Genomic DNA, 23,038 nt, shown 5'->3' with positions numbered 1-23,038 from the left:
ATGCTCATTCCTTCAGGGAATTCCCATGAAGGGGGTGGCTAAGGTAAAAATGTCTGCATTTATCCATGCTGTTACATGCCTCCCTCACATACACTATTCTTTCACTATTTCTTTCCCTCTAGTATTCTACTCTATTTTCCCCATGTCTTCCTCTCAAACATCACCTTCATTTGCACAATCATACACTTTCCTTTGAAACTCCCAGTCCAGCATTCATTCCACTTGCTCAAAGCACCTCAAAGTACTGTTATGTTTCACCCATTCTACCACTCCACAATTCATTTCCTTTGCATTCCCTGTCATATCATAACTCTCATACACCCCTTCATTTCTCTAAAGCATTCCACGTGCCTCTTGTCATATGCTTTCTGCAGATCCAGCAAAGCTGCATACAACTGCATACAACAAAGAACTTATGTTGATAATTAACATTCCAAAGAATTTCAAAGAATTGAAAAAGCTGTTCAGTGAAAATAATGATTTCACAATCAAAGGGCATTGGAGCAGTTTGACATACTTTTCAGAGATGGTAAAGCAAAGATAATGGGATATTCTGAGTATTGTACTTCACTTTTTTGCCCTTGAAGGCAAAATTATGATAAAGATTATAAAAGCAATTTGTTAGTGAAGCAAGGAAACAGCCCTGGACAGTTAGATTTGAGAGAGAGGAACATAAAATGTGGAAAGGATAAATTGTGTTCAGTAGTGGGAAGTTGGATTTGACTTCAAATATTGCATTAGTGGATAGAAAAAGAACAAGGTCGAGTAACAGTCATTAAAGGTAGGGTGGGTTTTAGTTGTTTGATGATGGACATGGGGGTTCCCCAGAACCATTCTGCTCTCCTTGACCAGTGGCACTGTTCTAAGTCAACACCAAAGAAACATAATTGTCTGACACTGTATTGATTGATATTAAGAGAAGTTTAAGATACTGAATAAAGAATTGTATGTGTAGCATGTTTCAAGTGCTTTGTGACAGAGAGAAAATGTGTATTTTTGGACTGAATACTATTGGCCCACCTGTAGGTGAGGTAGAGAGAAACAAAGAGTAACCTGGGCCAGGGATGGTTTGGAATCTGAGCATTTGGAAGATCAATAAATGGAATGCAGTTTGAATATGGCCAGTGAAGAGAGGCATGAGTAGGAAAAGTGATTACTTTAATATGAATCATTTTTGTATTTTTTCTCTTCCTGATTTTCAGGCTGACAATTGGGCAGCTGCGAGTGCCAGATGTGAGTGGCCTGGGGAGTACAGGTATAGCTGCTTTGGCTGATGGTGGGCAGGAGGTGGGCAGTATTGGTAGTTTATTAGCTGCGCTACCAACACTTCTACTGGAGGAATGTTCATGTTCCCACACTCGAACATATGCTCTGAAATATGCCCTTCTAGCAATCCTCAGGTGATCATTGCTTTCTCTTTATATTTCCTCATTTTTCTGAAACAGACTATTCCGTTTATCTTCTGAAGTGACATTCAGTAAAGATCACTTAGCCAAACATTTGTTCCCATTAAAGAATTTCCATTAACTATTAGAATTTCATTTGGTATCTCCATAGTTCTTTGGGTGTATTTCTTTTCTGATTCAAGTCATAAATGTATTGGTAACAAAACATTCTGAGCAAATTTTAGTCTTCATTTATAGAACACAGTTTCTTGCTTTAAGCTAAAGCAGTATGTCTCATGTGTCACCTTTCCTATACAATACATGTAACTACATAATGAACATGTATATGTTTAGTGACCCAGTTTGACGTGTAGCTATTTTGCTTTTTATTTTGTTCCAGCTCTTATGAGTACTATGTTGTTCTGTCCAGTTTAGCATCTTTGTGTTTTATACATATTTCAGTATTCAGTCTTCCAGAGCATAACACTATCATGGAACTTAAGCTTTTGGTCTATCCAGATCATAATTGCATTCGTATACATATTTTCTTACCCTTCCCAGTCTCTTACCCTGGCTGTCATACAGGTCAGGTCATGTTGTGAGGAGAGACGACAGAAGACTCGCCTTTTTTTGTGTGTATGTGAATATAATGTAACAACTGATCAACTGGTTGGTGGGGAAGGAGGAATGGAACATACTGTGGACCAAAAGATCACACACTCAAGTTGAAGAAAGGCAGTGTGAGAGTTCCAAATAAAGAAGAGAAAAAGGTAGAAACAGAATTGAAGGAAAAAACATTGGCCAAAAAATATAGGTTTTGAATAATGAAAATAATTTTTGTACCATATATAAAGTCCTCTGAGTTGCTGAGACAGCACTGATCAATGAAGGATTAAAACAATTTTACTCCCAAGAATGAGGTGTCTTTACATGGATGCGCTCTCTTCATTCATCTTGAAACATACCAGGACCGCAGATGTATATACACAAAACTCGTATGCACACAGCCACCAATCCAGAACTACTACATCAAGGTGCTGTGGGTACTGTGGGGTTAGGCTTAGTGATTCTCATTTCACTGATAGCAGGCATCTGCTTTAAGTTTGTCACCAGAGTCCAGAAAGAAATTATTACATTGTAAAGATTGGAAGGGAGGAAGGGAAGAGTAACTAAATGGATGCTCCTAGGACTCTTCCTATTGAAAAGAAATGGTTTATAATGCTTCAGACCTGCATTCCTCTCTTACATATAGGGCTGCTTTGAGCATATGAAAATCTATCCACACAAAGGAGGAGGGCCTTAAAGAAAAACCTAACGAAGACAGAATTAAAGGAAACAGTATCCTTTTTTTTTTTTTTTTTTTTCTAAAAGAGGGAACAGAGAAGCGGGCCAGGTGAGGATATTCCCTCAAAGGCCCAGTCCTTTGTTCTCAACGCTACCTCGCTAACGCGGGAAATGGCGAATAGTGTGAAAGAAGGAAGAAAGAAGTATCCTTAATGATGATTTGCCTCCTGCTTCAGGTCATGCAGAGATATAGTCCAATAGAATATGTGGATGGTATTGAAGCTGAATTTATTAAGAGAGGGGTGACTGTGTTGTTGATTGGTTGGTAAGGATATTCACTGTATGTATGGATCATGGTGAAGTGCCAGAGGATTGGCAAAATACATGCAGAGTGCCATTGTATAAAGGCAAAGGGGATAAAGGTGAGTGTTCAAATTACAGAGGCATAAGTTTAAGTATTCCTGGGAAATTATAAGGGAGGGGATTGATTGAGAGGGTGAAGGCATGTACAGAGCATCAGATTAAGTAAGAGCAGTGTGGTTTCAGAAGTGGTAGAGGATGTGTGGATCAGGTATTTAGTTTGAAGAATATATATATGAGAAATACTTAGAAAAACAGATGGATTTATATATAGCATTTGTAGATCTGGAGAAGGCATATGATAGGGTTGATAGAGATGCTTTGTGGAAAATTTTTACCAAGGATGTATGGCATGTGTACAAGTAGGAAGAGAGGAGAGTGATTGGTTCCCAGTGAAGGTCAGCCTGTGGCAGAGGTGTGTGATGTCCCCATGGTTGTTTAGTTTAATGGATGGGGTGATTAGGGAGGTGAATGCAAGAGTTATGGAGACAGGGGTGAGTATGCAGTCTGTTGGGGATGAGAGGGCCTGGTAAGTGAGTCAATTGTTGTTCGCTGATGATACAGCTTTGGTGGCTGATTTGAGCGAGAAACTGCAGAATCTGGTGACTGAGATTGGAAAAGTGTGTGACAGGAGAAAGTTGAGAGTAAATGTGAATAAGAGCAAAGTGATTAGGTTCAGTAGGGTTGAGGACAAGTTGATTGGGATGTAATTTGAATGGAGAAAAATTGGAGGAATTGAAGTGTTTTAGATATCTGGGAGTGAACTTGGCAGCGAATGGAACCATGGAAGTGGAAGTGAGTCATGGGATGGGAGAGGGGCGAAGGTTTTGGAAGTGATGAAGAATGTGTAGAAGGAGAGAACGTTATCTCAGAGAGCAAAAATGGGTATGTTTGAAGGAATAGTAGTTCCAATGATATAATATGGCTGCGAAGCATGGGTTATAGATAGGGTTGTATGGAGGAGGGTGGGTGTGTTGGAAATGAAATGTTTGAGGACAATATGTGGTGTGAAGTGGTTTTGATTAAGTAATGAAAGGGTAAGAGAGAGGTTTGGAAATAAAAAGAGTGTGGTTGAGAGAGCAGAAGAGGGTGTGTTGAAGTGTTTTGGACATATGGAGAGAATGAATGAGGAAAGATTGACAGTGAGGATAAATGTGTCAGAGGTGGAGGGAACAAGAAGTGGGAAACCAAATTGGAGGTGGATGGATGAAGTGAAAAAGATTTTGAGTGATCATGGCCTGATCATACAGGAGGGTGATAAGCATGCAAGGATAGAGTGAATTAGAATGATGTGGTATACCGAGGTCAATGTGCTGTCAGTGGACTGAACCAGGGCATGTGAAACGTCTGGGGTAAACCATGGAAAGGCTGTGGGGCCTGGGTGTGGATAGGGAGTTGTGGTTTCGGTGCATTACACATGACAGCTAGAGACTGAGTGTGAGCGAATGTGGCCAGTTTTGTCTGTTTTCCTGGTGCTGCCTTAATGAAGCAGGGGGTAGCAATGCTCTTTCCTGTAGGACGGGGTAGTGCCGGAAATGGATGAAGGCAAGCAAATATGAATATATACATGTGTATACATGTATATGTCTGTCTATATGTATATGTTGATATGTATGTATATGTATATGTGCGTGTATGTATATGTGTATATATGTATATGTTTGTTGAAGGTTTGTTGAATGTGTTTGATGATAGAGTGGCAGATATAGGGGGTTTTGGTCGAGGTGGTGTGCAAAGTGAGAGGGTTAGGGAAAATGATTTGGTAAACAGAGAAGAGGTAGTAAAAGCTTTGCGGAAGATGAAAGCCGGCAAGGCAGCAGGTTTGGATGGTATTGCAGTGGAATTTATTAAAAAAGGGGGTGACTGTATTATTGACTGGTTGGTAAGGTTATTTAATGTATGTATGACTCATGGTGAGGTGCCTGAGGATTGGCGGAATGTGTGCATAGTGCCATTGTACAAAGGCAAAGGGGATAAGAGTGAGTGCTCAAATTACAGAGGTATAAGTTTGTTGAGTATTCCTGGTAAATTATATGGGAGGGTATTGATTGAGAGGGTGAAGGCATGTACAGAGCATCAGATTGGGGAAGAGCAGTGTGGTTTCAGAAGTGGTAGAGGATGTGTGGATCAGGTGTTTGCTTTGAAGAATGTATGTGAGAAATACTTAGAAAAGCAAATGGATTTGTATGTAGCATTTATGGATCTGGAGAAGGCATGTGATAGAGTTGATAGAGATGCTCTGTGGAAGGTATTAAGAATATATGGTGTGGGAGGCAAGTTGTTAGAAGCAGTGAAAAGTTTTTATCGAGGATGTAAGGCATGTGTACGTGTAGGAAGAGAGGAAAGTGATTGGTTCTCAGTGAATGTAGGTTTGCGGCAGGGGTGTGTGATGTCTCCATGGTTGTTTAATTTGTTTATGGATGGGGTTGTTAGGGAGGTGAATGCAAGAGTTTTGGAAAGAGGGGCAAGTATGAAGTCTGTTGGGGATGAGAGAGCTTGGAAAGTGAGTCAGTTGTTGTTCGCTGATGATACAGCACTGGTGGCTGATTCATGTGAGAAACTGCAGAAGCTGGTGACTGAGTTTGGTAAAGTGTGTGAAAGAAGAAAGTTAAGAGTAAATGTGAATAAGAGCAAGGTTATTAGGTACAGTAGGGTTGAGGGTCAAGTCAATTGGGAGGTAAGTTTGAATGGAGAAAAACTGGAGGAAGTAAAGTGTTTTAGATATCTGGGAGTGGATCTGGCAGCGGATGGAACCATGGAAGCGGAAGTGGATCATAGGGTGGGGGAGGGGGCGAAAATCATGGGAGCCTTGAAGAATGTGTGGAAGTCGAGAACATTATCTCGGAAAGCAAAAATGGGTATGTTTGAAGGAATAGTGGTTCCAACAATGTTGTATGGTTGCGAGGAGTGGGCTATGGATAGAGTTGTGCGCAGGAGGGTGGATGTACTGGAAATGAGATGTTTGAGGACAATGTGTGGTGTGAGGTGGTTTGATCGAGTAAGTAACGTAAGGGTAAGAGAGATGTGTGGAAATAAAAAGAGCTTGGTTGAGAGAGCAGAAGAGGGTGTTTTGAAATGGTTTGGGCACATGGAGAGAATGAGTGAGGAAAGATTGACCAAGAGGATATATGTGTCGGAGGTGGAGGGAACGAGGAGAAGTGGGAGACCAAATTGGAGGTGGAAAGATGGAGTGAAAAAGATTTTGTGTGATCAGGGCCCTGAACATGCAGGAGGGTGAAAGGAGGGCAAGGAATAGAGTGAATTGGATCGATGTGGTATTCCGGGGTTGGCGTGCTGTCAGTGGATTGAATCAGAGCATGTGAAGCGTCTGTGGTAAACCATGGAAAGCTGTGTAGGTATGTATATTTGCGTGTGTGGACGTATGTATATACATGTGTATGGGGGTGGGTTGGGCCATTTCTTTCGTCTGTTTCCTTGCGCTACCTCGCAAACGCGGGAGACAGCGACAAAGCAAGGAAAAAAAAAGATGTATATGTCTGTGTATGTATATATATGTATACGTTGAAATATATAGGTATGTATATGTGCGTATGTGGACATGTATGTATATACATGTGTATGTGGGTGGGTGGGTCATTCTTTCATCTGTTTCCTTGCGCTTCCTTGCTAACGCGGGAGACAGCAACAAAGTATGATAAAAAATGAAATAACTATATATATGCATATGTGGGTGGATGGGCCATTCTTTGTCTGTTTCCTGATGCTGCCTCGCTAATGCCGGAAATGGTGATCAAGTTTGATAAATAAATGAATGAATAGATAGAGTGTTTCTTAAGAAAGTCAATGTAGACACCACATTCCACATATCCTGTGCTCCAGCAGACAGCCTGGGGTGTAGTACCAATTATTTGTTTCAGAATTAGAGAATAGTGTAAAGAACTTTATTTCTTTAAGTATGACACTAATTATCCTTTATAGTGTTGCCTTAGGATGTCAGTTTGGTATGAAATATAAAACATATGTGGATGTGAAGTTTATGAACACTGTTTTTAAGACTATTTACCATTGACTTAGAAAGCTTCCCAGACTTATTACATGTGATTCAAATATTCATGATTCATACCTTTCATAACACAGATATTGCTAGGGATTCATTGGGGGTTATGCCTGCCTGGGTATTGGAAGGGTAAGTGATGGCTGTGTAGTGAGCCAGCACTTCACTGGTTATGTTGCACTCTTCTAACTCAAGTAGCTTTCTTTTCTTTCTGCCTCAACCACACATGGACTATTGGCTTTTTGTATTCAAACACACAATCTCTCCTTATCACACATAACACTTTACAACGCTTAACGCACGGAACTTACTCTTCATAACTCTAGATTTTCCTGTGGTGAGCACTGTTAGCTAATCCAGCCATTTAGCAAAATGGTAGGAGCAGTAGATAGAAGTAGTAGGTAGGAACATTAGGCAGAAGTTTTAGGTAGAAGCATTTGTATAAAGTAGTAGGTTGGAACATTAGGTGGAAGTAATTGGTAGGAACATTTTTTAGGAGCTTCTAGAAACACAGCACTAGGGTTGCCCTCTACTTGTAGCCTGTTAAGGGTGAGGCATTAATGGCTGAGAAGCAGCTCTGGAGTTCAGTAGCTATGGAGACTCTTTTGCGGTGGCCAACCACTTGAGGGAATTCCCGGAGGTAAGTAGATAGATTCAGTGGGATCCCTACCAATGCATCAGAAACTTTAAGGCAAAGGTTGGTTGACTGATTAGGCTTATCAACTGCCAGTCACTAGCTGTCAATGTTAAGCTACATTCACAAACCAAAAATTCCTTAACACCATCTTCAGATGTTAAGGATAATTCTAAGGCCAATATTAAAATCACTAGCAAATGGGATCTGGAAGATAAAAGAGAGATTTCCTTATTGGCAGAAAATGCATATATGACAGATAGCATAGTTTTGGAAGATCATGTGCAGCAAAATTTATTGGATTTCAATAAGAGAGTAAACATCATATTTGATGGAAGATATTCTGTGTATTCTTGTATTGCCAGAAAGCCTCTAACACTGTCTCCTACAAGGGACTAATGATGAAGTGAGAGAGTTCCAAGTTAGCAGTATAGGTGTAATGCTGACAACTCTGGAACTGGGATACAATCAAGGCAGGCCTCTTGAGCCAGGTAAGGTTCATTAATAGGATCACTGTTATTTCCGATACTTGTAAATGATTTGTGAGCTAAGACTATATCTTATCTGATTACGTTTGCAAACAGTGCCAGAATTATGAGAAAAGTACTCAGTAACGAAATGCAGAATGCTGTGAGATACCTAGACATAATAACACAGTGGTCAGAAATGGCAAATGCTAAGTGACAAAGATGAGGAACAGAATAATCAGAACAGATTGCATCTATACTATTGGAGGAAATAAGGTATAAGGTATATGCATTGAGAGCAATCTAGATGTTTAAATCATGCTGAATGTATCATCAGGAAATCATATGAGGAGATTTGTGAAAAAGGCAACGCATATTCTGGTCAGTGTCAATCAGGTACATCTATCTATATAGCTGGCTACTTCTCTGATGCCTGCTCTCTTTGTGAACTTCCTCAAGGGGTTGGCCATGGCAAAATAGTCTCCAAAATTGTTGAACTCTAGCGCTGCTTCTTATTCTTAGTGCCTTACCCTTGAGGCCACAGGCAAAGGGCAACTCCAGTGCATTGTTTTCAGAGGCTCCTATCTAATATTCCTAGCAACTACTACTACCTAATGTGTCTCTCTACATGGATATTGTATTGTGTAAAAGAAGATTTCAGGAACACACAGTGGACTCATGCTGGAATATACCTCACAGTTTGATCTATCTATGTGGAAAGTTTCATGAAGCTGCAGAGAAGATCCAAAAGAACACAATGTGAATATTTCATAGACTGAGTAAAGTGGGTTTAAGGAGAGAAGTAAAGTCCTTAAACTGCCTACACTAGAAGAAGAGAGGACAAGGGTAGACATAAATATTGAGGTGATGATGATGTTAACACAGAGTAATTCTTTGGGATTAGGAGAGCCTCCTAAACAAGACACTAGGCATGTGAGGAAGCATTTCCTGAGTAACAAAGGCAATGGACTTGTGGAAGAAGTTTAAGGGAATGAAAAAATGCAGATAGTGTTGGGATATTCAATTGTCTGTGTGATAGAAAAACTATGTAAAAAAAAGATTTGGCTTACTAAGCATGGAATTGTCTCCCCAGATGAATATATATAGGCAATCATTGTAAGTTTATGTAGTGTAGCTCACAACTCTTACACATACTTCATTTGTCTGTACAGTGTAGCTTTTATTCATATTTTTGTCTACTCTTGTGTCCTATTTTCTTACAAATTATATCAGTCTCATCAGTCTAGGTTATAGCTTTCTACATATATCTATGTCTAGTTGAAATCCTGCTATCAAGCAGTGTAGTGCTCTGTCTCTAGTAAATCTTGTAGCCTATTCCTTTCCTTTACTGGCCTTTCCTCCCGAAGTTGAATGTTTTCCTAGTCCATTTTACATATCATCTCCAATCCTTATCATTATTCATCTCATGTTTAACTTTTGTAGTACCACTTTATCTTAGCAGTTTACAAACTAAGCCTTGTAGTTAGCCAACAATTTGAATGGTAGTATGGAGTTTATAACCGTGGGAATTCTGAATGAAAATCCATTCTAAGCAAAAGCATGACACTACAAATAGGTCATCTCTTGCTACCAGTTGGCAGTATGTGTACCTTAAGTTTAACTTTATTATATCAATCTAAGGTGTCAAGGGATGTTTGCTGCTCTTTAAGGGGAAATGTTTGGGTAATGAAAAGCACTCCTAACCATTCCAAGAGATGGATCTCATGATTATTGGTTCTAATATGTCCTATAGCCTCTTTTCATGTAGGGTGTATTGAAAAATTCTTTTCAATATTGGTTGGTTATAACATATAACAGGCATATTGAGATTCTTTGTTGGCTTATTGTTTGCAAGTGTTGAATAATACTTACCTAAGATGTCAAGGGATGTCTGCTGTTCTTCAAGGGGAAATGTTTGGGTGATGAAAAGCACTCCTAACCATTCTAAGAGATGGATCTCATGATTATTGATTCTGCTATGTCCTATAGTCCCTTTTTGTGTAGGATGGATTGAAAAATTCTTTCCAATATGGGTTGGTTACAACATGTAACAGGCATATTGAGATTCTTTGTTAGCTTATTGTTTACAAGTGTTAACTAATACTCAGAAGCAGGGCAATGGTGGTGATTCACTGTACATATTTTGCAGATACCTATTACACTTTCCGCTTGATGGCTGAGTCCTTATTCTGCTGGTGGTTAAGTTGAAATCTTTACAATGCAGGTGCCTGCAATTAGCCATCATTCTTCAGTTTGTGATAATTTCTTTCTTCAAATTTACTTTTTTTTATCTTAACACTGTATCCCTGGGGACAGGAGAGAAAGAATACTTACCATTTATTTCCCGTGTGTTAGAGAAGGTTACCAAAAGGGGTAGGAGTGGGGGGGCTGGAAATCCTCTCTGAGGCTGTCATCTGTTCTTGATACTACCTCGCTGGCTTGGGAAATGGCAAAATTGTATAAATAAAAATCTTAATGTAACCTTACACAGACATTCTGTATGGTTGTGGTGTATTTTTCTTTCATGAATGGAAAGGAATATATAGGGAGCATAAAGGTAGTGTGAAGCTTTGATAGAATTGTAGAATACATGACTGATTCAGTAGAAGTAACTTAGTGGAGAAATCATATTATGTGAAGATTCTACATGTGCTTCTCTGTTGTATGTTGGGATCAGGCATATCATATCATATGATTAGGTTCATACATATAAATGAGTAAAGGTTGCTCCAAGAACAAAAGGTATAGAAATAAAAGTTAGGTATTCAGGAAATATTCTTACCAGATAAGATTTACATTTTTTTCTAGCTCTTTACCCAAATTTCAACATGGAAATGCATTGTAGGCAGTTGAAATCTGAGGGTGCCATCCTACCCAGTGCTGTATGTGCAGCTCATCTGGAGACAGACACCACCCACCCTGGACACTGGCCTGTACTACGCCTTTGTTCCTATGGACCTGTGTCTGCTTCTGTCACCACAACCCATGGCCAACCAATTGTCTTGACAACCACTGCTCCAAGGACACTCCCTGTAAGTTATGTTGCTTGAATCATTCATTCTTTATCATTGTATTTTATGCTCTTTGAAACTGAGGTAAATTAGATCAAAAGAAATGCATGTTTAAGAATTAGCATAAAGTATTCTTGAAGATATTGTACTTTTTAAAAGTATGTTCTTTCTTGATAGAATGCGATTGAGGAGTGTAATGAAGGGCTGAGGTGTGTGCTGGCAGAACCCTCTACACTGCCTGATCCCCAGATGACGGAGCTGCACCTTGGACCTCATCATACGGCTGTTGTTATTGCTAGTGCCAGGTACATATACATTATATAGTAATCCATGAATGTTTTCAGTTCATTATTTCTAATGCCTGCTTTTACTCAGATTCCTTGTGCCATTTTAAAAGAAGAAAATTATGATTGCAGCCCCTCTTAACTAGCCAGTAACCAAGATATCAAAGTGAAGCATCTGGCATTCATTTGATTTGATCATCTATCTATTAATATCTCTGATGCCTGTTCCAATTGCAACTCCCTCAAAGGGGTGGCCACAGGAACAGTCTTTCCATAACTAAAACACTCTAGTGCTGCTTCTTAGCCTTTAGTGCCTCACCCTTAACGGGCCACTGGCAGAAGGCAACTCTAGTGCATTGTTTGCAGAGGCTCTTACCTAATGTTCATAATGACTACTTCTAATGTTCCTACTACTACTACTACTACTTCTACCTTATGTTTCTACCTAGTGCTCCTGCATAAATGTTCCTACCTACTCTTTCTAGCTACTGCTTCTGCCATTTTACCAAAAGGTAGGGCTAGTAATAGTGCTCAGTGTGGGAGAATCTAGAGTTATGAAGAATGAGCTGTGTGAGTTGTGTTGTCAAGTGTTACATATGACATGGAGAGATTCCTATGTTTGTGGACAGAATGCCAGTAGTCCACATGTTAGTGAGGCAGAAAGAAAAGACAACTACCTGGGTCAAAGGAGTGCAATTTGACAACCACTAAAGTGCTGGCTCACAAGCAGATGTCGCTAACCCTACCAATACTCAGGCAGGTAGTACTGGTGATATACCTCCTTGGTTGTTGGCTGCCTATCAACTACTACCTGTTAATTTGACTACAAAGAATAAAGTAAAATCATAATGAAAATGTGGTGTTACAGGTGTTCATTATATTCTCCAAATTATGTAAGTGAACGATGATAATCAGTACCATTAGTAGGGGCTGTGGGATGCAGTTCCCTCTGGACAGTAGACTGACACCAAAACTATTTTGTCGCTTTTATTGATTTTTCTGAAGATGAATAACATGTGATGTACACTTGTATTGCTGTACTTATTTGAAGTACAATTATGAGACATTGAAAATCATTATGGATTTTTTCATTACACATTGTGCCTTTTTTTATATGAATTGATAGCAATTAAATTGCAACTGTACAGATTGTATTTTATAGCTTTGACAGCATGATAATGTTACTGTTTTCTACATTTGTTTAGAAAGTATAGATTGAAAATGATTCTATCTAATTACTTACTATCAGAAATTGAGAAATACAGTGGTATGAAATCAGATAGTTTTTTATTTGATATAAAATGTAGTTTTTTATTTGATATAAAATGAAAATACAGACAAAAAGGTTAATATAAGCCAGAAACAAGTCTCTCTCTAGCAAAGAGGAGAATACTAGCTCAGGCTTTGATAACAGAGGCAGTAGATATCTACCACATACAGTAGGTTGTTTAAATGCAATGTTGGATTTATAACGAATAGGATCTGCATTATGATTATTGTTTTGGAGTATGGAAATCCTTTCCACCTTGCTGGGAAGTTGTATACTTATGAGCAGTGGGAAGTCTGCTGACCCAGTAGTGGACAGTTGGGTCCATCTGACCCATCCTTAGAGGAAATGTATCTTTAAGTGCCTATACAGTCCATGCTTCTTTGGAAATCTCATTGTATACTCGTACAAGGCTCCCATACTAGTTTGACAGGTTCCTACCTTATCTTCCTTTCTGCATCACTTCACCAGTCTATATAACTACTAAGTTTTTCTTTTTGAGAATAGAAGAAATAGTTTAAAATTCATGAATGATATGTGAAAGGTAGAGAGGAGGAAGGAAGGGAAGGCAAAGGAGGTAAAATGCTTTTTTTCTACTTAGAAAAACCTTCTTTTATTAGCAGGATTACCTTGTGAGCAACAGTGGGAGTATATGAGGACAAGCAGGGAGTGTTCATCCTCCTTGAAGACTCATGTTGGGTTGTCTGAATGTGTGTAGATGTAGGCAAGATGAGAAGGGAGGAGAGATAGGTAGGCAAGATGAGAAGGGAGGAGAGATAGGTAGTATGTCTACAGAAAGAAACCATGATGTTCTGGCTGTGAGTGAAATAAAGCTCAAAGGTAAATGGGAAGAATGGTTTGGAAATATCTTAAAAGTACAAAAGCTAAGGAAGGAGTAGCTCTACTCCTGAAGCAGTTGTGGGAAAGAGTGTAAGGAGGTGAATGCTAGACTAATATAGGGAAAATGAAAGTGGATGGCAAGAGATGGATGATTATCAATGCATATGCACATGGCCATGAGGAGGAATATCATGAGAAGCAAGTGTTTTCAGAGCACCTGAGTGGATGTGTCAGCAGTTTTGATGCAAGAGACGGAGTATTAGTGATGGGTGATTTGATTACAAAGGTGAGTAATGTTGCAGTTGAGGGTATAATTGGGGGCATGGGGTATCCAGTATTATGAATGGAAATGGTGAACAGCTTGTAAAGTTGTGCTGCAAAAGGACTGATGATTGGGAATATCTGGATTAAAAAGAGGAACATACACAAGTATTCTTATATGAGTAGAAAAGATGTCAGTAGGCATTATTAGATTACACATTAATTGACAGATGTGTAAAAGAGACTTTTGGATGTAAACATGCTGAGACTGGCAGCTGTTGGCAGGGTGGAGATTTGTACTGGTTTTATGAATAGAGGAAATGATATCAATGAGAAGAAAGTGGTGAAAGTAAGTGAGCTTGGAAAAGAGACTTGTGTAAAGAAATATCAGGAGAGACTGATTGTAGAATGGAAGTGAGAGTAAGTAAAGCAAGGGAGTCGGTAAGGAATGAGAGGTATTTAGGGAAGCAGCTCTGACATGTGCTCGAGATGTATGTGGCATGCAGAAGGTGGGAGTTGGGCAAATTAGAAAGGGTAGTAAGTGGTGGGATAAAGAAGTAAAGTTGCTAGTAAGAAAGACATTTGGGCATTACTTACAGGGAAGGAGTGCAAGTGATTGGGAGATGTATAAGAGAAAGCAGCAGGAGGTCAAGAGAAAGGTGCAGGGATTGAAAAAGAGGGCAAAGGAGAATTTGGGTGAGTGAGTATTAGTAAAACTTTAGGCTGAGTAAGAATATTTTTGGAAGGACTTTAATATTGTGCAGAAAAAACAAGGTAACAAATAGGAACATCACTGAAGGGGGAAAAAGGGGAAGTGTTAACAGATAATGATGAAGTGAGGAGGGGATGGAGTGAATGTTTTGAAGGATTGTTGAATGTGTTTGATGGTAAAGTGGCAGATGTAGGGTGTTTGGACTAGGTTGGTATGTGAATTGAGGGATTCATGGAGAGTGGTTTGGTGAAGAGAGAAGAGGTTGTGAAAGCTTTATGTAAAGTGAAAGATAGCAAGGTGGCTGGAGTAAATTTATTAAGAATGCGGGTGACTTGTGTTGATGATTGGTGATTTAGGATTTTCATTGTATGTATGGATCATGATCAGGTGCCTGAGGATTGTCAAGGTGCATGTACAGTGTCATTGTATAAAGGGAATGTGGATAAAGGTGAGTGTTCAAACAACAGACGTTTAAGTTTTTTTTAGTGTACCTGGTAAGTTGTATGGGAGAGAGCAGTGCAGTTTAAGAAGTGGTAAAGGATTTGTGGATCAGGTTTTTGCTTTAAAGGATGCATGAGAATTACTTAGAGAAGCAGATAGATTTGTATGTGGCATGATAGGGTTGTTAGAGATACCTTGTGGAAAGTCTTAAGAATATATAGTGTGGAAGGAAAGCTGCTAGAAGCTGTTAGAAGGTCTTATCAAGGATGTAAGGCATGTGTATGAGTAGGAAAAGAGGAGAGTGATTGGTTCCAAATGAAGTTTTTTTGTGATGCGTGTGTGATGTCTCCATGGTTGTTTGATTTGTATATGGGTGGGTTGGTAAGGGAGGTAACATGTGAGTCTTGGAAGCAGGGGCAAGAGTGCAATGTGTAGGGAATGAAAGGGCCTGGGAAGTGAGTCAGTTGTTGTTTGCTGATGATACAACACAGGTGACAGATTCAAGTGAGAAACTGTAGAGTTTGATGACTGGGTTTGGGAGTGTGTGAAAGGAGGAAGTTGAGAGTAAATATGAATAAAAGCAAGGTTATCAGGTTTAGCAGAGTTGATGGACAGGTTAACTTAGGTGTGAGTTTGGAATAAGAAAAATTGAAGGAAATAGTGTTTTAGATGCCTGGGAGTGGATATGGTAGCAAATGGAGCCATGGAGGTAAAAGTGAGTTATAGATGGTTAGGGGGGTGAAGGTTTTACGAGTACTGTAGAATATCTGGAAAGAGGGAGCATTATCTGGGAGGGCAAAAATGGGAACATTTGAAGGTATAGTAGTCTCAGCAATATCATATGGATATGATGCATGGGTTGCAGGTAAGGGTCTGTGGAGGAGGGTAAATGTGTTGTTGGAAATTAAATATTTGAGGATAGTATGTGGTGTGAGGTGGTTTGATCTCATAAGTAGTAAAATAGTAAGAGATAGGTGTGGTGATAAGAAAAGAGTGTGGCTGAGAGAGCTGAAGAGGATGTGCTGAATTGGTTTGGACATATGAAGAGAATGAGTGAGGAAAGGTTAATAAAGAGAATATATGTATCGGAGCTGGAGGTGACAAGGAGAAATGGGAGACCATATCGGAGATAGGCAGATGGAGTGAAAAAGATTTTGAGCAATCAGAACCTGATTATGCATGAGGGTGCAAGGCATGCACAGGACAGTGAACTAGAATGATGTGGTATATAAGGGTTGAAGTGCTGTCAGTGAACTGAGCCAGGGCATGTGAAGTGTCTGAGGTAAATCATGAAAAGGTATGTAGGGCCTGGTTGTGGACAGGAAGCTGTGATTTCATTGCCTTACACATGACATCTGCAGAGTGGATGTGGTCTTTCTTTGTCTGTTCCTGGCTCTATCTCAATAACTTGGAAAACGTCGATCTGTTATGGAATGGAATCTTGTGAGTAAAAGTGAGAATATAATCATGTGAAAGAAAGATAGAAAAAGGGAATAAAGATATGAGTGGAAAGATTCTAATAGTCTTCATTGGGTAACATGAAGTGTATCTTAGAGATCTAAACTTTTGTAACTATGTGTTTGTATAGGACAGGGAGGGAGTTCTACACTTGTTGGGCACTAACTTTTTAAACTTATGTATACTGTCAGCATTTTCACTTACTCCATTTTTTCACAACTTTGATGCCTTAAAAATACTTTTTTAGATATTTCTTAAAGTGATAGTTTAATTCCTTACCATAGCCTCTGGCTGCTCTTTCATTTCAGTAGAACTGCATACTGTCAGTATGGTAAAATTACTACAGAAAAATGAAGATTACTCAGGTCTCCCCTCACTCTTTTGTTTTCCATTGCAACTGACTTTGTATCTGATATGCACCTCCCTTTTAACTCAGCCCTCTTATTACAGGTACCATTGTTGTTGAGCTCCTCTGGACCTTCTTGATGAAATCATTGTTTTGTTAAGTGATGTGACTAAATTTGAGATGCATATTCTAATTTAGGTTTAAGTTGTAAAACGTTTACTGAACATCATCTTATCCTGTGCATAGGTGCACTTAAACCATTGACCAGAAGACAGTTTACTTTTTTAACTTCTCCTGATATCGTGTTTTGCTAATAGTTTCCATTCTACCGTTCTTTTCTGAATAGTCTTTTGTGCTCCTTTTAGTGTGGTGACCAGTCATGAGAAGAATTTTCTAATTTGGGTCTTGTATATTTCATGACAAGCTTGCATATCGTTTCAATATCAACATACTTCAGTACAGTTTCAGCATTAGCCAGCAACAATATGACACCTTTACAGTTCTACAATTGTGTTTTGGTGATGTTTAGGTACAATGTGGACTTCCAAGTCTCTTTTGCACATATATCCACACATTTCATTTCCTACTAGTAATATATATATATATTGAAGTCTTTGTTTTTTTTGTGTCACATCCTTATTTCTCTGCATGCTTTCCGGTTGAATTTCATCTACTCCATTTTTGAGATAGTCGAAGTCCCTTTTTAAATTGATGTCAAGAAGACTATATGTACACTTAACTCAAGGCTAGACAGATATTATGATAATACTGATTTTAAGCAAAATAGCCTGTTCAAGATTTGAACCTCCCTGAATATTTGGTTGCCTGTGTTAGAACTTAATGTGTTTTCCACTTACATTTTACTATAAAACTTCTTTGCCTGTATATTTTTGTCATTATTCGTGCTGTTTCCCTGTAGCTATTTCCATACTGGCTGCTGTATTAGAGGGACTTGTCAGTAGGTATAAGTTTTCTTTTCATGTCTCTGTCCATATAGAATAAGAATTTAGGATCTAAATACTGTCCTCCAGCATAAAATGTTACCATAGAACATCAGGTTCTCTGTCATCTGTCCTACCCATGTGCTCCCTGATGCACTCCACCAGCACTATCCTTCCCTACTTTTTCTTTTTCTTACAAGTCCTGGCAGTTCTAGCTACAGTCCCAGCTTTGGTAGGGGGAGGATGACATAACATCAGAGTTGTTAAAGGTGGCTATGGCTAAGCTGATGATTACACCATTATTTGTTGACAGAGTTTTCAACCTCTTCTAAGGACACATTGTAGTTACTTTTTTTACATATATTACACATGACTTTGGCATAAAAAGTTGCTTATTTTTCTTCCTTCACCTTGGTTATGCCGACTGGTTTGAAAAGTGAGGGGCAAAGGGAGAAATTTGCATAGAGATGAAAATTAGATGAATGGACAGAGTACTTAAAGAAGCATGACACTGTTAAGGGGAAAAAAGTATCTGACTTACCCAGATTCAGAAAAACAGGAAATTTATCACTTAAGTTTCTTCAAAGGGTAGAATATGTTTTTCTTCATGCTGATGATAGTTTTTCAGCAGTCAGATTTCTTGTCGATAACTTTTAAGGGAAATAAATTCAAATTCCAAAGACACATTTTCAAGGTAACTCATTTGTCTCCACATAATTTTGTGTGACCATGACCATTCTTTCATTACTGACACATCTGTCAATTTAATTTTGAATTATTGTAGTTTTGTAATGGTAGATATTTTGGTAACAGTTCAAATTTATGTTGTTTTGATCAACTTTCAGCCTATGGGAAGTGTTAGAACCAAAGGAAGCAGCTGATGTGTGCAGCGAAGTAAGTGAGCCAGGATCAGCTGCCAAGCGTCTCTTAGACTTGGCACAGTCTTACGGCAGTCGTCAGGCACTGAGTGTGATTGTAGTTCGTCTTTCACCTCCTCATCAAATATGTCACACATATTCACCTCCCTTCATTGTATCTCAAGAAAAGGTAAAAACAGCATCTGTAGCAAATTCACAGAGTATTCATGATGGCAGCACTGGTTCAGAAAAGGAAGGAAATGGAAATTGTCGAAGAGTGAAGTTTAATAGTAGTGTTACCAAGGTAGATGATCATAACAATTACTGTTTGATAGATAATCAGAGAAAATGTTCTGTGAAGCATACTGAAAAGTTTGATTCCTATGATCGACTGCAAAATGGAGCCAAAAACAACATGGTGAAATCAGGAATAGGAGAAAAGAGTCAGGAGCATTGTAATGTGACTCCAAAAGTTGGAGAACTGGACAGGTCTTCCCCAAGTGGTCAGAGTCAAAGTGATTACAGTGAACATTGTGTAGATATCTATAGACATGCTCGGACTTTAAGGAAAGAGCCAATTATAACTGGTAAGCATAAAGATTTGCTTCACAAGAGTGTTGAAGATCTGTATGCCCAGCCACACAGAAGAAAGAGAGAGGTCGGGAAGAAAGCTGAAGCAGGTTCACAGATAATTAATTATACCAGTGCAAGGAAAGGAGTGACTTATTATCACTATCCCCGACCTGACCCAACAGTGACACCTTCTGAAAACCATTTGACAGAACATTTGCTAAGTCTGGGGCAGAGTGAAGCACAGACAGGTGTATTGGCTCCTCCCGCTGGCTTTGGTGATATTGTAAGTGATTCTGAAGGCAGTGATAGTGGCTTGAGTGGTGTTAGTGGAGGACAGCATCATGCAAGTCCTCAGAATTTTGCCAATTCTGAAAATGAGCCGAATAATATTCCACAACAGGTAAGGAAGCATAAGTGTAACCTACAACTATTAGAAAAGCCTACCAAGAACCCACAATAGGTAAGAAAACTTGATATCATATGATTGCCTTTCCATAAGCATAATAGTTAGGCATGTGTCAGTCTTAGGTCAAACAATTTTCAGTTAAGTAACTGCTGTTAGCCATACAAAATCTGATACATTTCTTTGGAAAAGCATATGAATATCTAAATCCCCAAATTATGTTTCAGTTGCATTAGTCATGTATGAGTGTTGTTCAACAGTTACCTAGTTGAACAGTGTGAGGATAAAGTTCTACACTCGTATGACCCCATCTCTTGAACTTTCTTTCCAGTCATATAGCCGTCTAAACATTTGTATAGTGTTGACGTTCACTGTATCATTGCATAGTCTATTCAACCATCCATGAACCCTTACATTAAAAGAGTACATCTTGAAGTCATTTCTAAAATATGCTTTGTGCTTATCTTCTAAACATGCCCTCTGGTTATTCTGTCAATATATCTCACGAGGATCTGTTTTTTCCATGTCTTCCAGTTGATTTAGAAACTTAAAGGCTATGATCAGGTCACCTCTCAGTCTTCTCTCTTTTGTGGTAAGCAAATTCAGTTCGCATCCTCTCTTTATTGGTTTTTTAAATCTGGTTCCATCTCCATTGTTGACTTGGGCCCTTGCAATTAGATATTTGTGCTTCTTTAAGTATGGTGACCAGACTTGAGAAGCAAAATCCATTTCTGGTCTTTGCTGTAAATGGTTCTCCAGACTATTCCTTATCCAGATGCTTAAATGGACTTTTTAACATGTGTCAGGAGGCAGTTTACTTCCTTTACAGTTCTGTTGTGGAAATCTGGTGACACAGTGTTGACCTTAAGTGTATTTCTTGCACAGATTCACATAGCTTAGTTCTAGCTAGGAAATTATTATTCATATTTTTTTAAACCTTGTTCTATGCTTATTTCTATATGTGTATTCTAAATTGATTTGTCAAACATTTATCTGACTAACTTTGGAATATGTTTAGATCCTCCAGTAAATATGCAGTCATCATTGTTCTTTTCCTTTCTCATGATCTTAGCATCATCACCAAACATGTTCAGCTATGAGGCAAACCCATTAGGCAAGCCTGTGTGCAAGCAGCAGAGTCATCTTTTGCTGATAGCTTAAAATCTTTTGTTTATATGTCCTCTCGGTTTTTAAGTGGTTTTGAATGAGCTGTCAATCAGTGTCATACTGCCTGGGAGAGGCTAGGCATAAGTCAGATTTGTCATATTCTGTTGAAGGAAAAATATTCTGAAGGCCTGCAGTAATTTTCTGTCATTCTGTTCTACAGTGATACCTCATTCAGAGTCCTTTAGCCCAAGTTATATGCTCACATTTTACCTGGGTTCTTTAGTCCACACTACATACTCACACTTCATCCTAAAGCTTTCAACTCCCACCATTTTCCATAATTACACGTCATTGTGAGTGCTTTAGTTCACACCACTCTCCATACACTTCATCCTGAGTCCTTTATCCCACATCATTCACCGCACTCATAAATTTCTTGTTAGTGGAATTTAACAAGTCAGCTTTATGCTTTCCAGTGAAATGGGCAAATTGTTTTCTATATACAGTATTTTAGTGTCATCCTTTCTTGTGTTTCTAAAGATGGCTGAGGAGATTTCTAGCCAATAATATAATTCAGTGTAGAAATGCCTTACAGGGCTCAAGTTTCACACTTTTCTTATTAGTAAAATTACTGTAATTCTTTTGCTATGACTGTCAATGTATTTGCATTACTATCACTGTATTGGTATGGCTATTTATGGATTAGTATGACATACTACTATGTCATTGTATTACTATGATTGTTAATGTATTTGAGTCACTGTATTTGCATGATTCACTGTATTAGTATGACTATCTGTTGCTGTATTATTATGACTCACTGAATCAGTATGATTGTCATGGAGTTCTTCAGCACACACCCATTCTTGAGACCCACTGTTCATCTTAGAAAGCTCATTCTTATGTAATTTCAATTATAATTTCATGGTAACGCATACTGTTTTCTGAATAACTTTTTCATTAACCCATACTGTATTTCCACAGGTGACTGAGGAGCAGTTTCGTAGCTGGGAATATCTTCTGGCTCGTAATGCAAAACTGCTCTTCATGAGAGAGTTAGACTCTCTGAACCGACCTAAATCTCAATCCAGCCCTAGGCCTACTGCTTCTGCCCCTGACCTAATTTTAGCAGCAGCTACTGAAACAGAACCAAGTGGCCATTTCCAGAGAAATAATGTGCGCAAATCTCGTTTAGGAAGAGGGACTTTCCGCCTTATACAGAACAAATTAAATGCCACAACTAATAAGTTCAACAGCCTTCAGAAATTCAAGAGCACAAATAATAAGAGTGAAAGTAATTTTCGTCGCTTTGGTAGCCTACAGAACCTGAAATATTATCAAGAGAATCGACCACGGCCACCACATTACCCTCTAGTGCAACCTAATTTGGCTGCAGAGATGCAAGAGCGCCCTACCTTAGATTCACTAGAGCTAGAAACCCGTATGCATCATTATTGGCACACTGGGGTAACCAATTTTTAAAGTTGCAATGTTTATGAAAAAATTTTCATGTAATGTTCATATTAATCTTTGTGATAATAGGATGGAAGATGCAGAAAGTTCTCAATATACATTGAGTGTCAGAAACTTGATGAATATTATAGACATTTTATTGAGAATCCTTGTTGTTGATATGGCTATCACATAAGAAAACTTGTACTGGTTGCTTGTTCCAAGATGATAGAAAGTGTGAGATGAATGGTCAGCTCCTCAAGAAAAGTATTGAAAGTATGAAAAGAAAGATGGGCAAGAGTAAAAATAATATAAGGCCTTTAGAGAAATAGAAACATGACCATATATGATGGAATATGTAAAGTTAGATATGTGTAACAGACTATTAGAGGATGTTTTACTCTATGTCCATTTAAATACATCATCACTCGGAGAAGAAATGAGCCAGTATTTCACAGTAATGCTGCTGGAGATGATGGGCCCATGGTTACTGCCAGCAGGTAAATATTTATGGGGAAATATGAGACTGTTCTAACTGAGTGCAGGAATGCAAGAAAATTACATTGGTACTAGGTGAGTGTGGAAGTTCTTAATGTTTGTATCATTTAGTAACTGCTGTGATATGTGGATAAAAAAATATATGAATGGATTTTGGAAATTTAGATTTTTACTGTAACTTAACTATTAGATTCTATTTGGATTTTATTTGCTATAAATTAGTTACATGAATGCCAGATTGTATTCCACATTCAGGGATACTGATCATTCCATACTGTAGAAGAGGACGTAAATTAATTATATGTAGGTTATCCATTAACTTTCTTCTAAACATGACATTGCATTTGAGTGAAATATTGCATAAGCTGTTCTAATAATAAAATTGGAAACCTTTTAAGAATAAAAGAGAGCACAAAACTGATCCAATGTAGTCAACAGAACA

General features: G+C 38.6%; 1 protein-coding gene across 1 annotated transcript in view; it reads left to right on the top strand.

Annotated features, from left to right (window-relative positions):
- Positions 1 to 22,470, top strand: part of Phlpp (PH domain leucine-rich repeat protein phosphatase) — a 71,359-nt gene extending 48,889 nt beyond the window's left edge. The window contains exons 12-16 of the mRNA XM_071680048.1: positions 1,203 to 1,400; positions 10,991 to 11,177; positions 11,334 to 11,461; positions 18,552 to 19,536; positions 21,631 to 22,470. Of these exons, the coding sequence (XP_071536149.1) occupies positions 1,203 to 1,400; positions 10,991 to 11,177; positions 11,334 to 11,461; positions 18,552 to 19,536; positions 21,631 to 22,128 (1,996 nt within the window). The 3' untranslated portion in view covers positions 22,129 to 22,470. The remainder of the gene's footprint in view (positions 1 to 1,202; positions 1,401 to 10,990; positions 11,178 to 11,333; positions 11,462 to 18,551; positions 19,537 to 21,630) is intronic.
- The last annotated feature ends 568 nt before the right edge of the window (positions 22,471 to 23,038 follow it).

Source organism: Panulirus ornatus, chromosome 30, assembly GCF_036320965.1.
Source record: "Panulirus ornatus isolate Po-2019 chromosome 30, ASM3632096v1, whole genome shotgun sequence".
NCBI classification, from domain to species: Eukaryota; Metazoa; Arthropoda; class Malacostraca; order Decapoda; family Palinuridae; genus Panulirus; species Panulirus ornatus.
The sequence above is the reverse complement of the archived record's forward strand: the minus strand, read 5'-3'. Positions and strand labels throughout refer to the sequence as shown.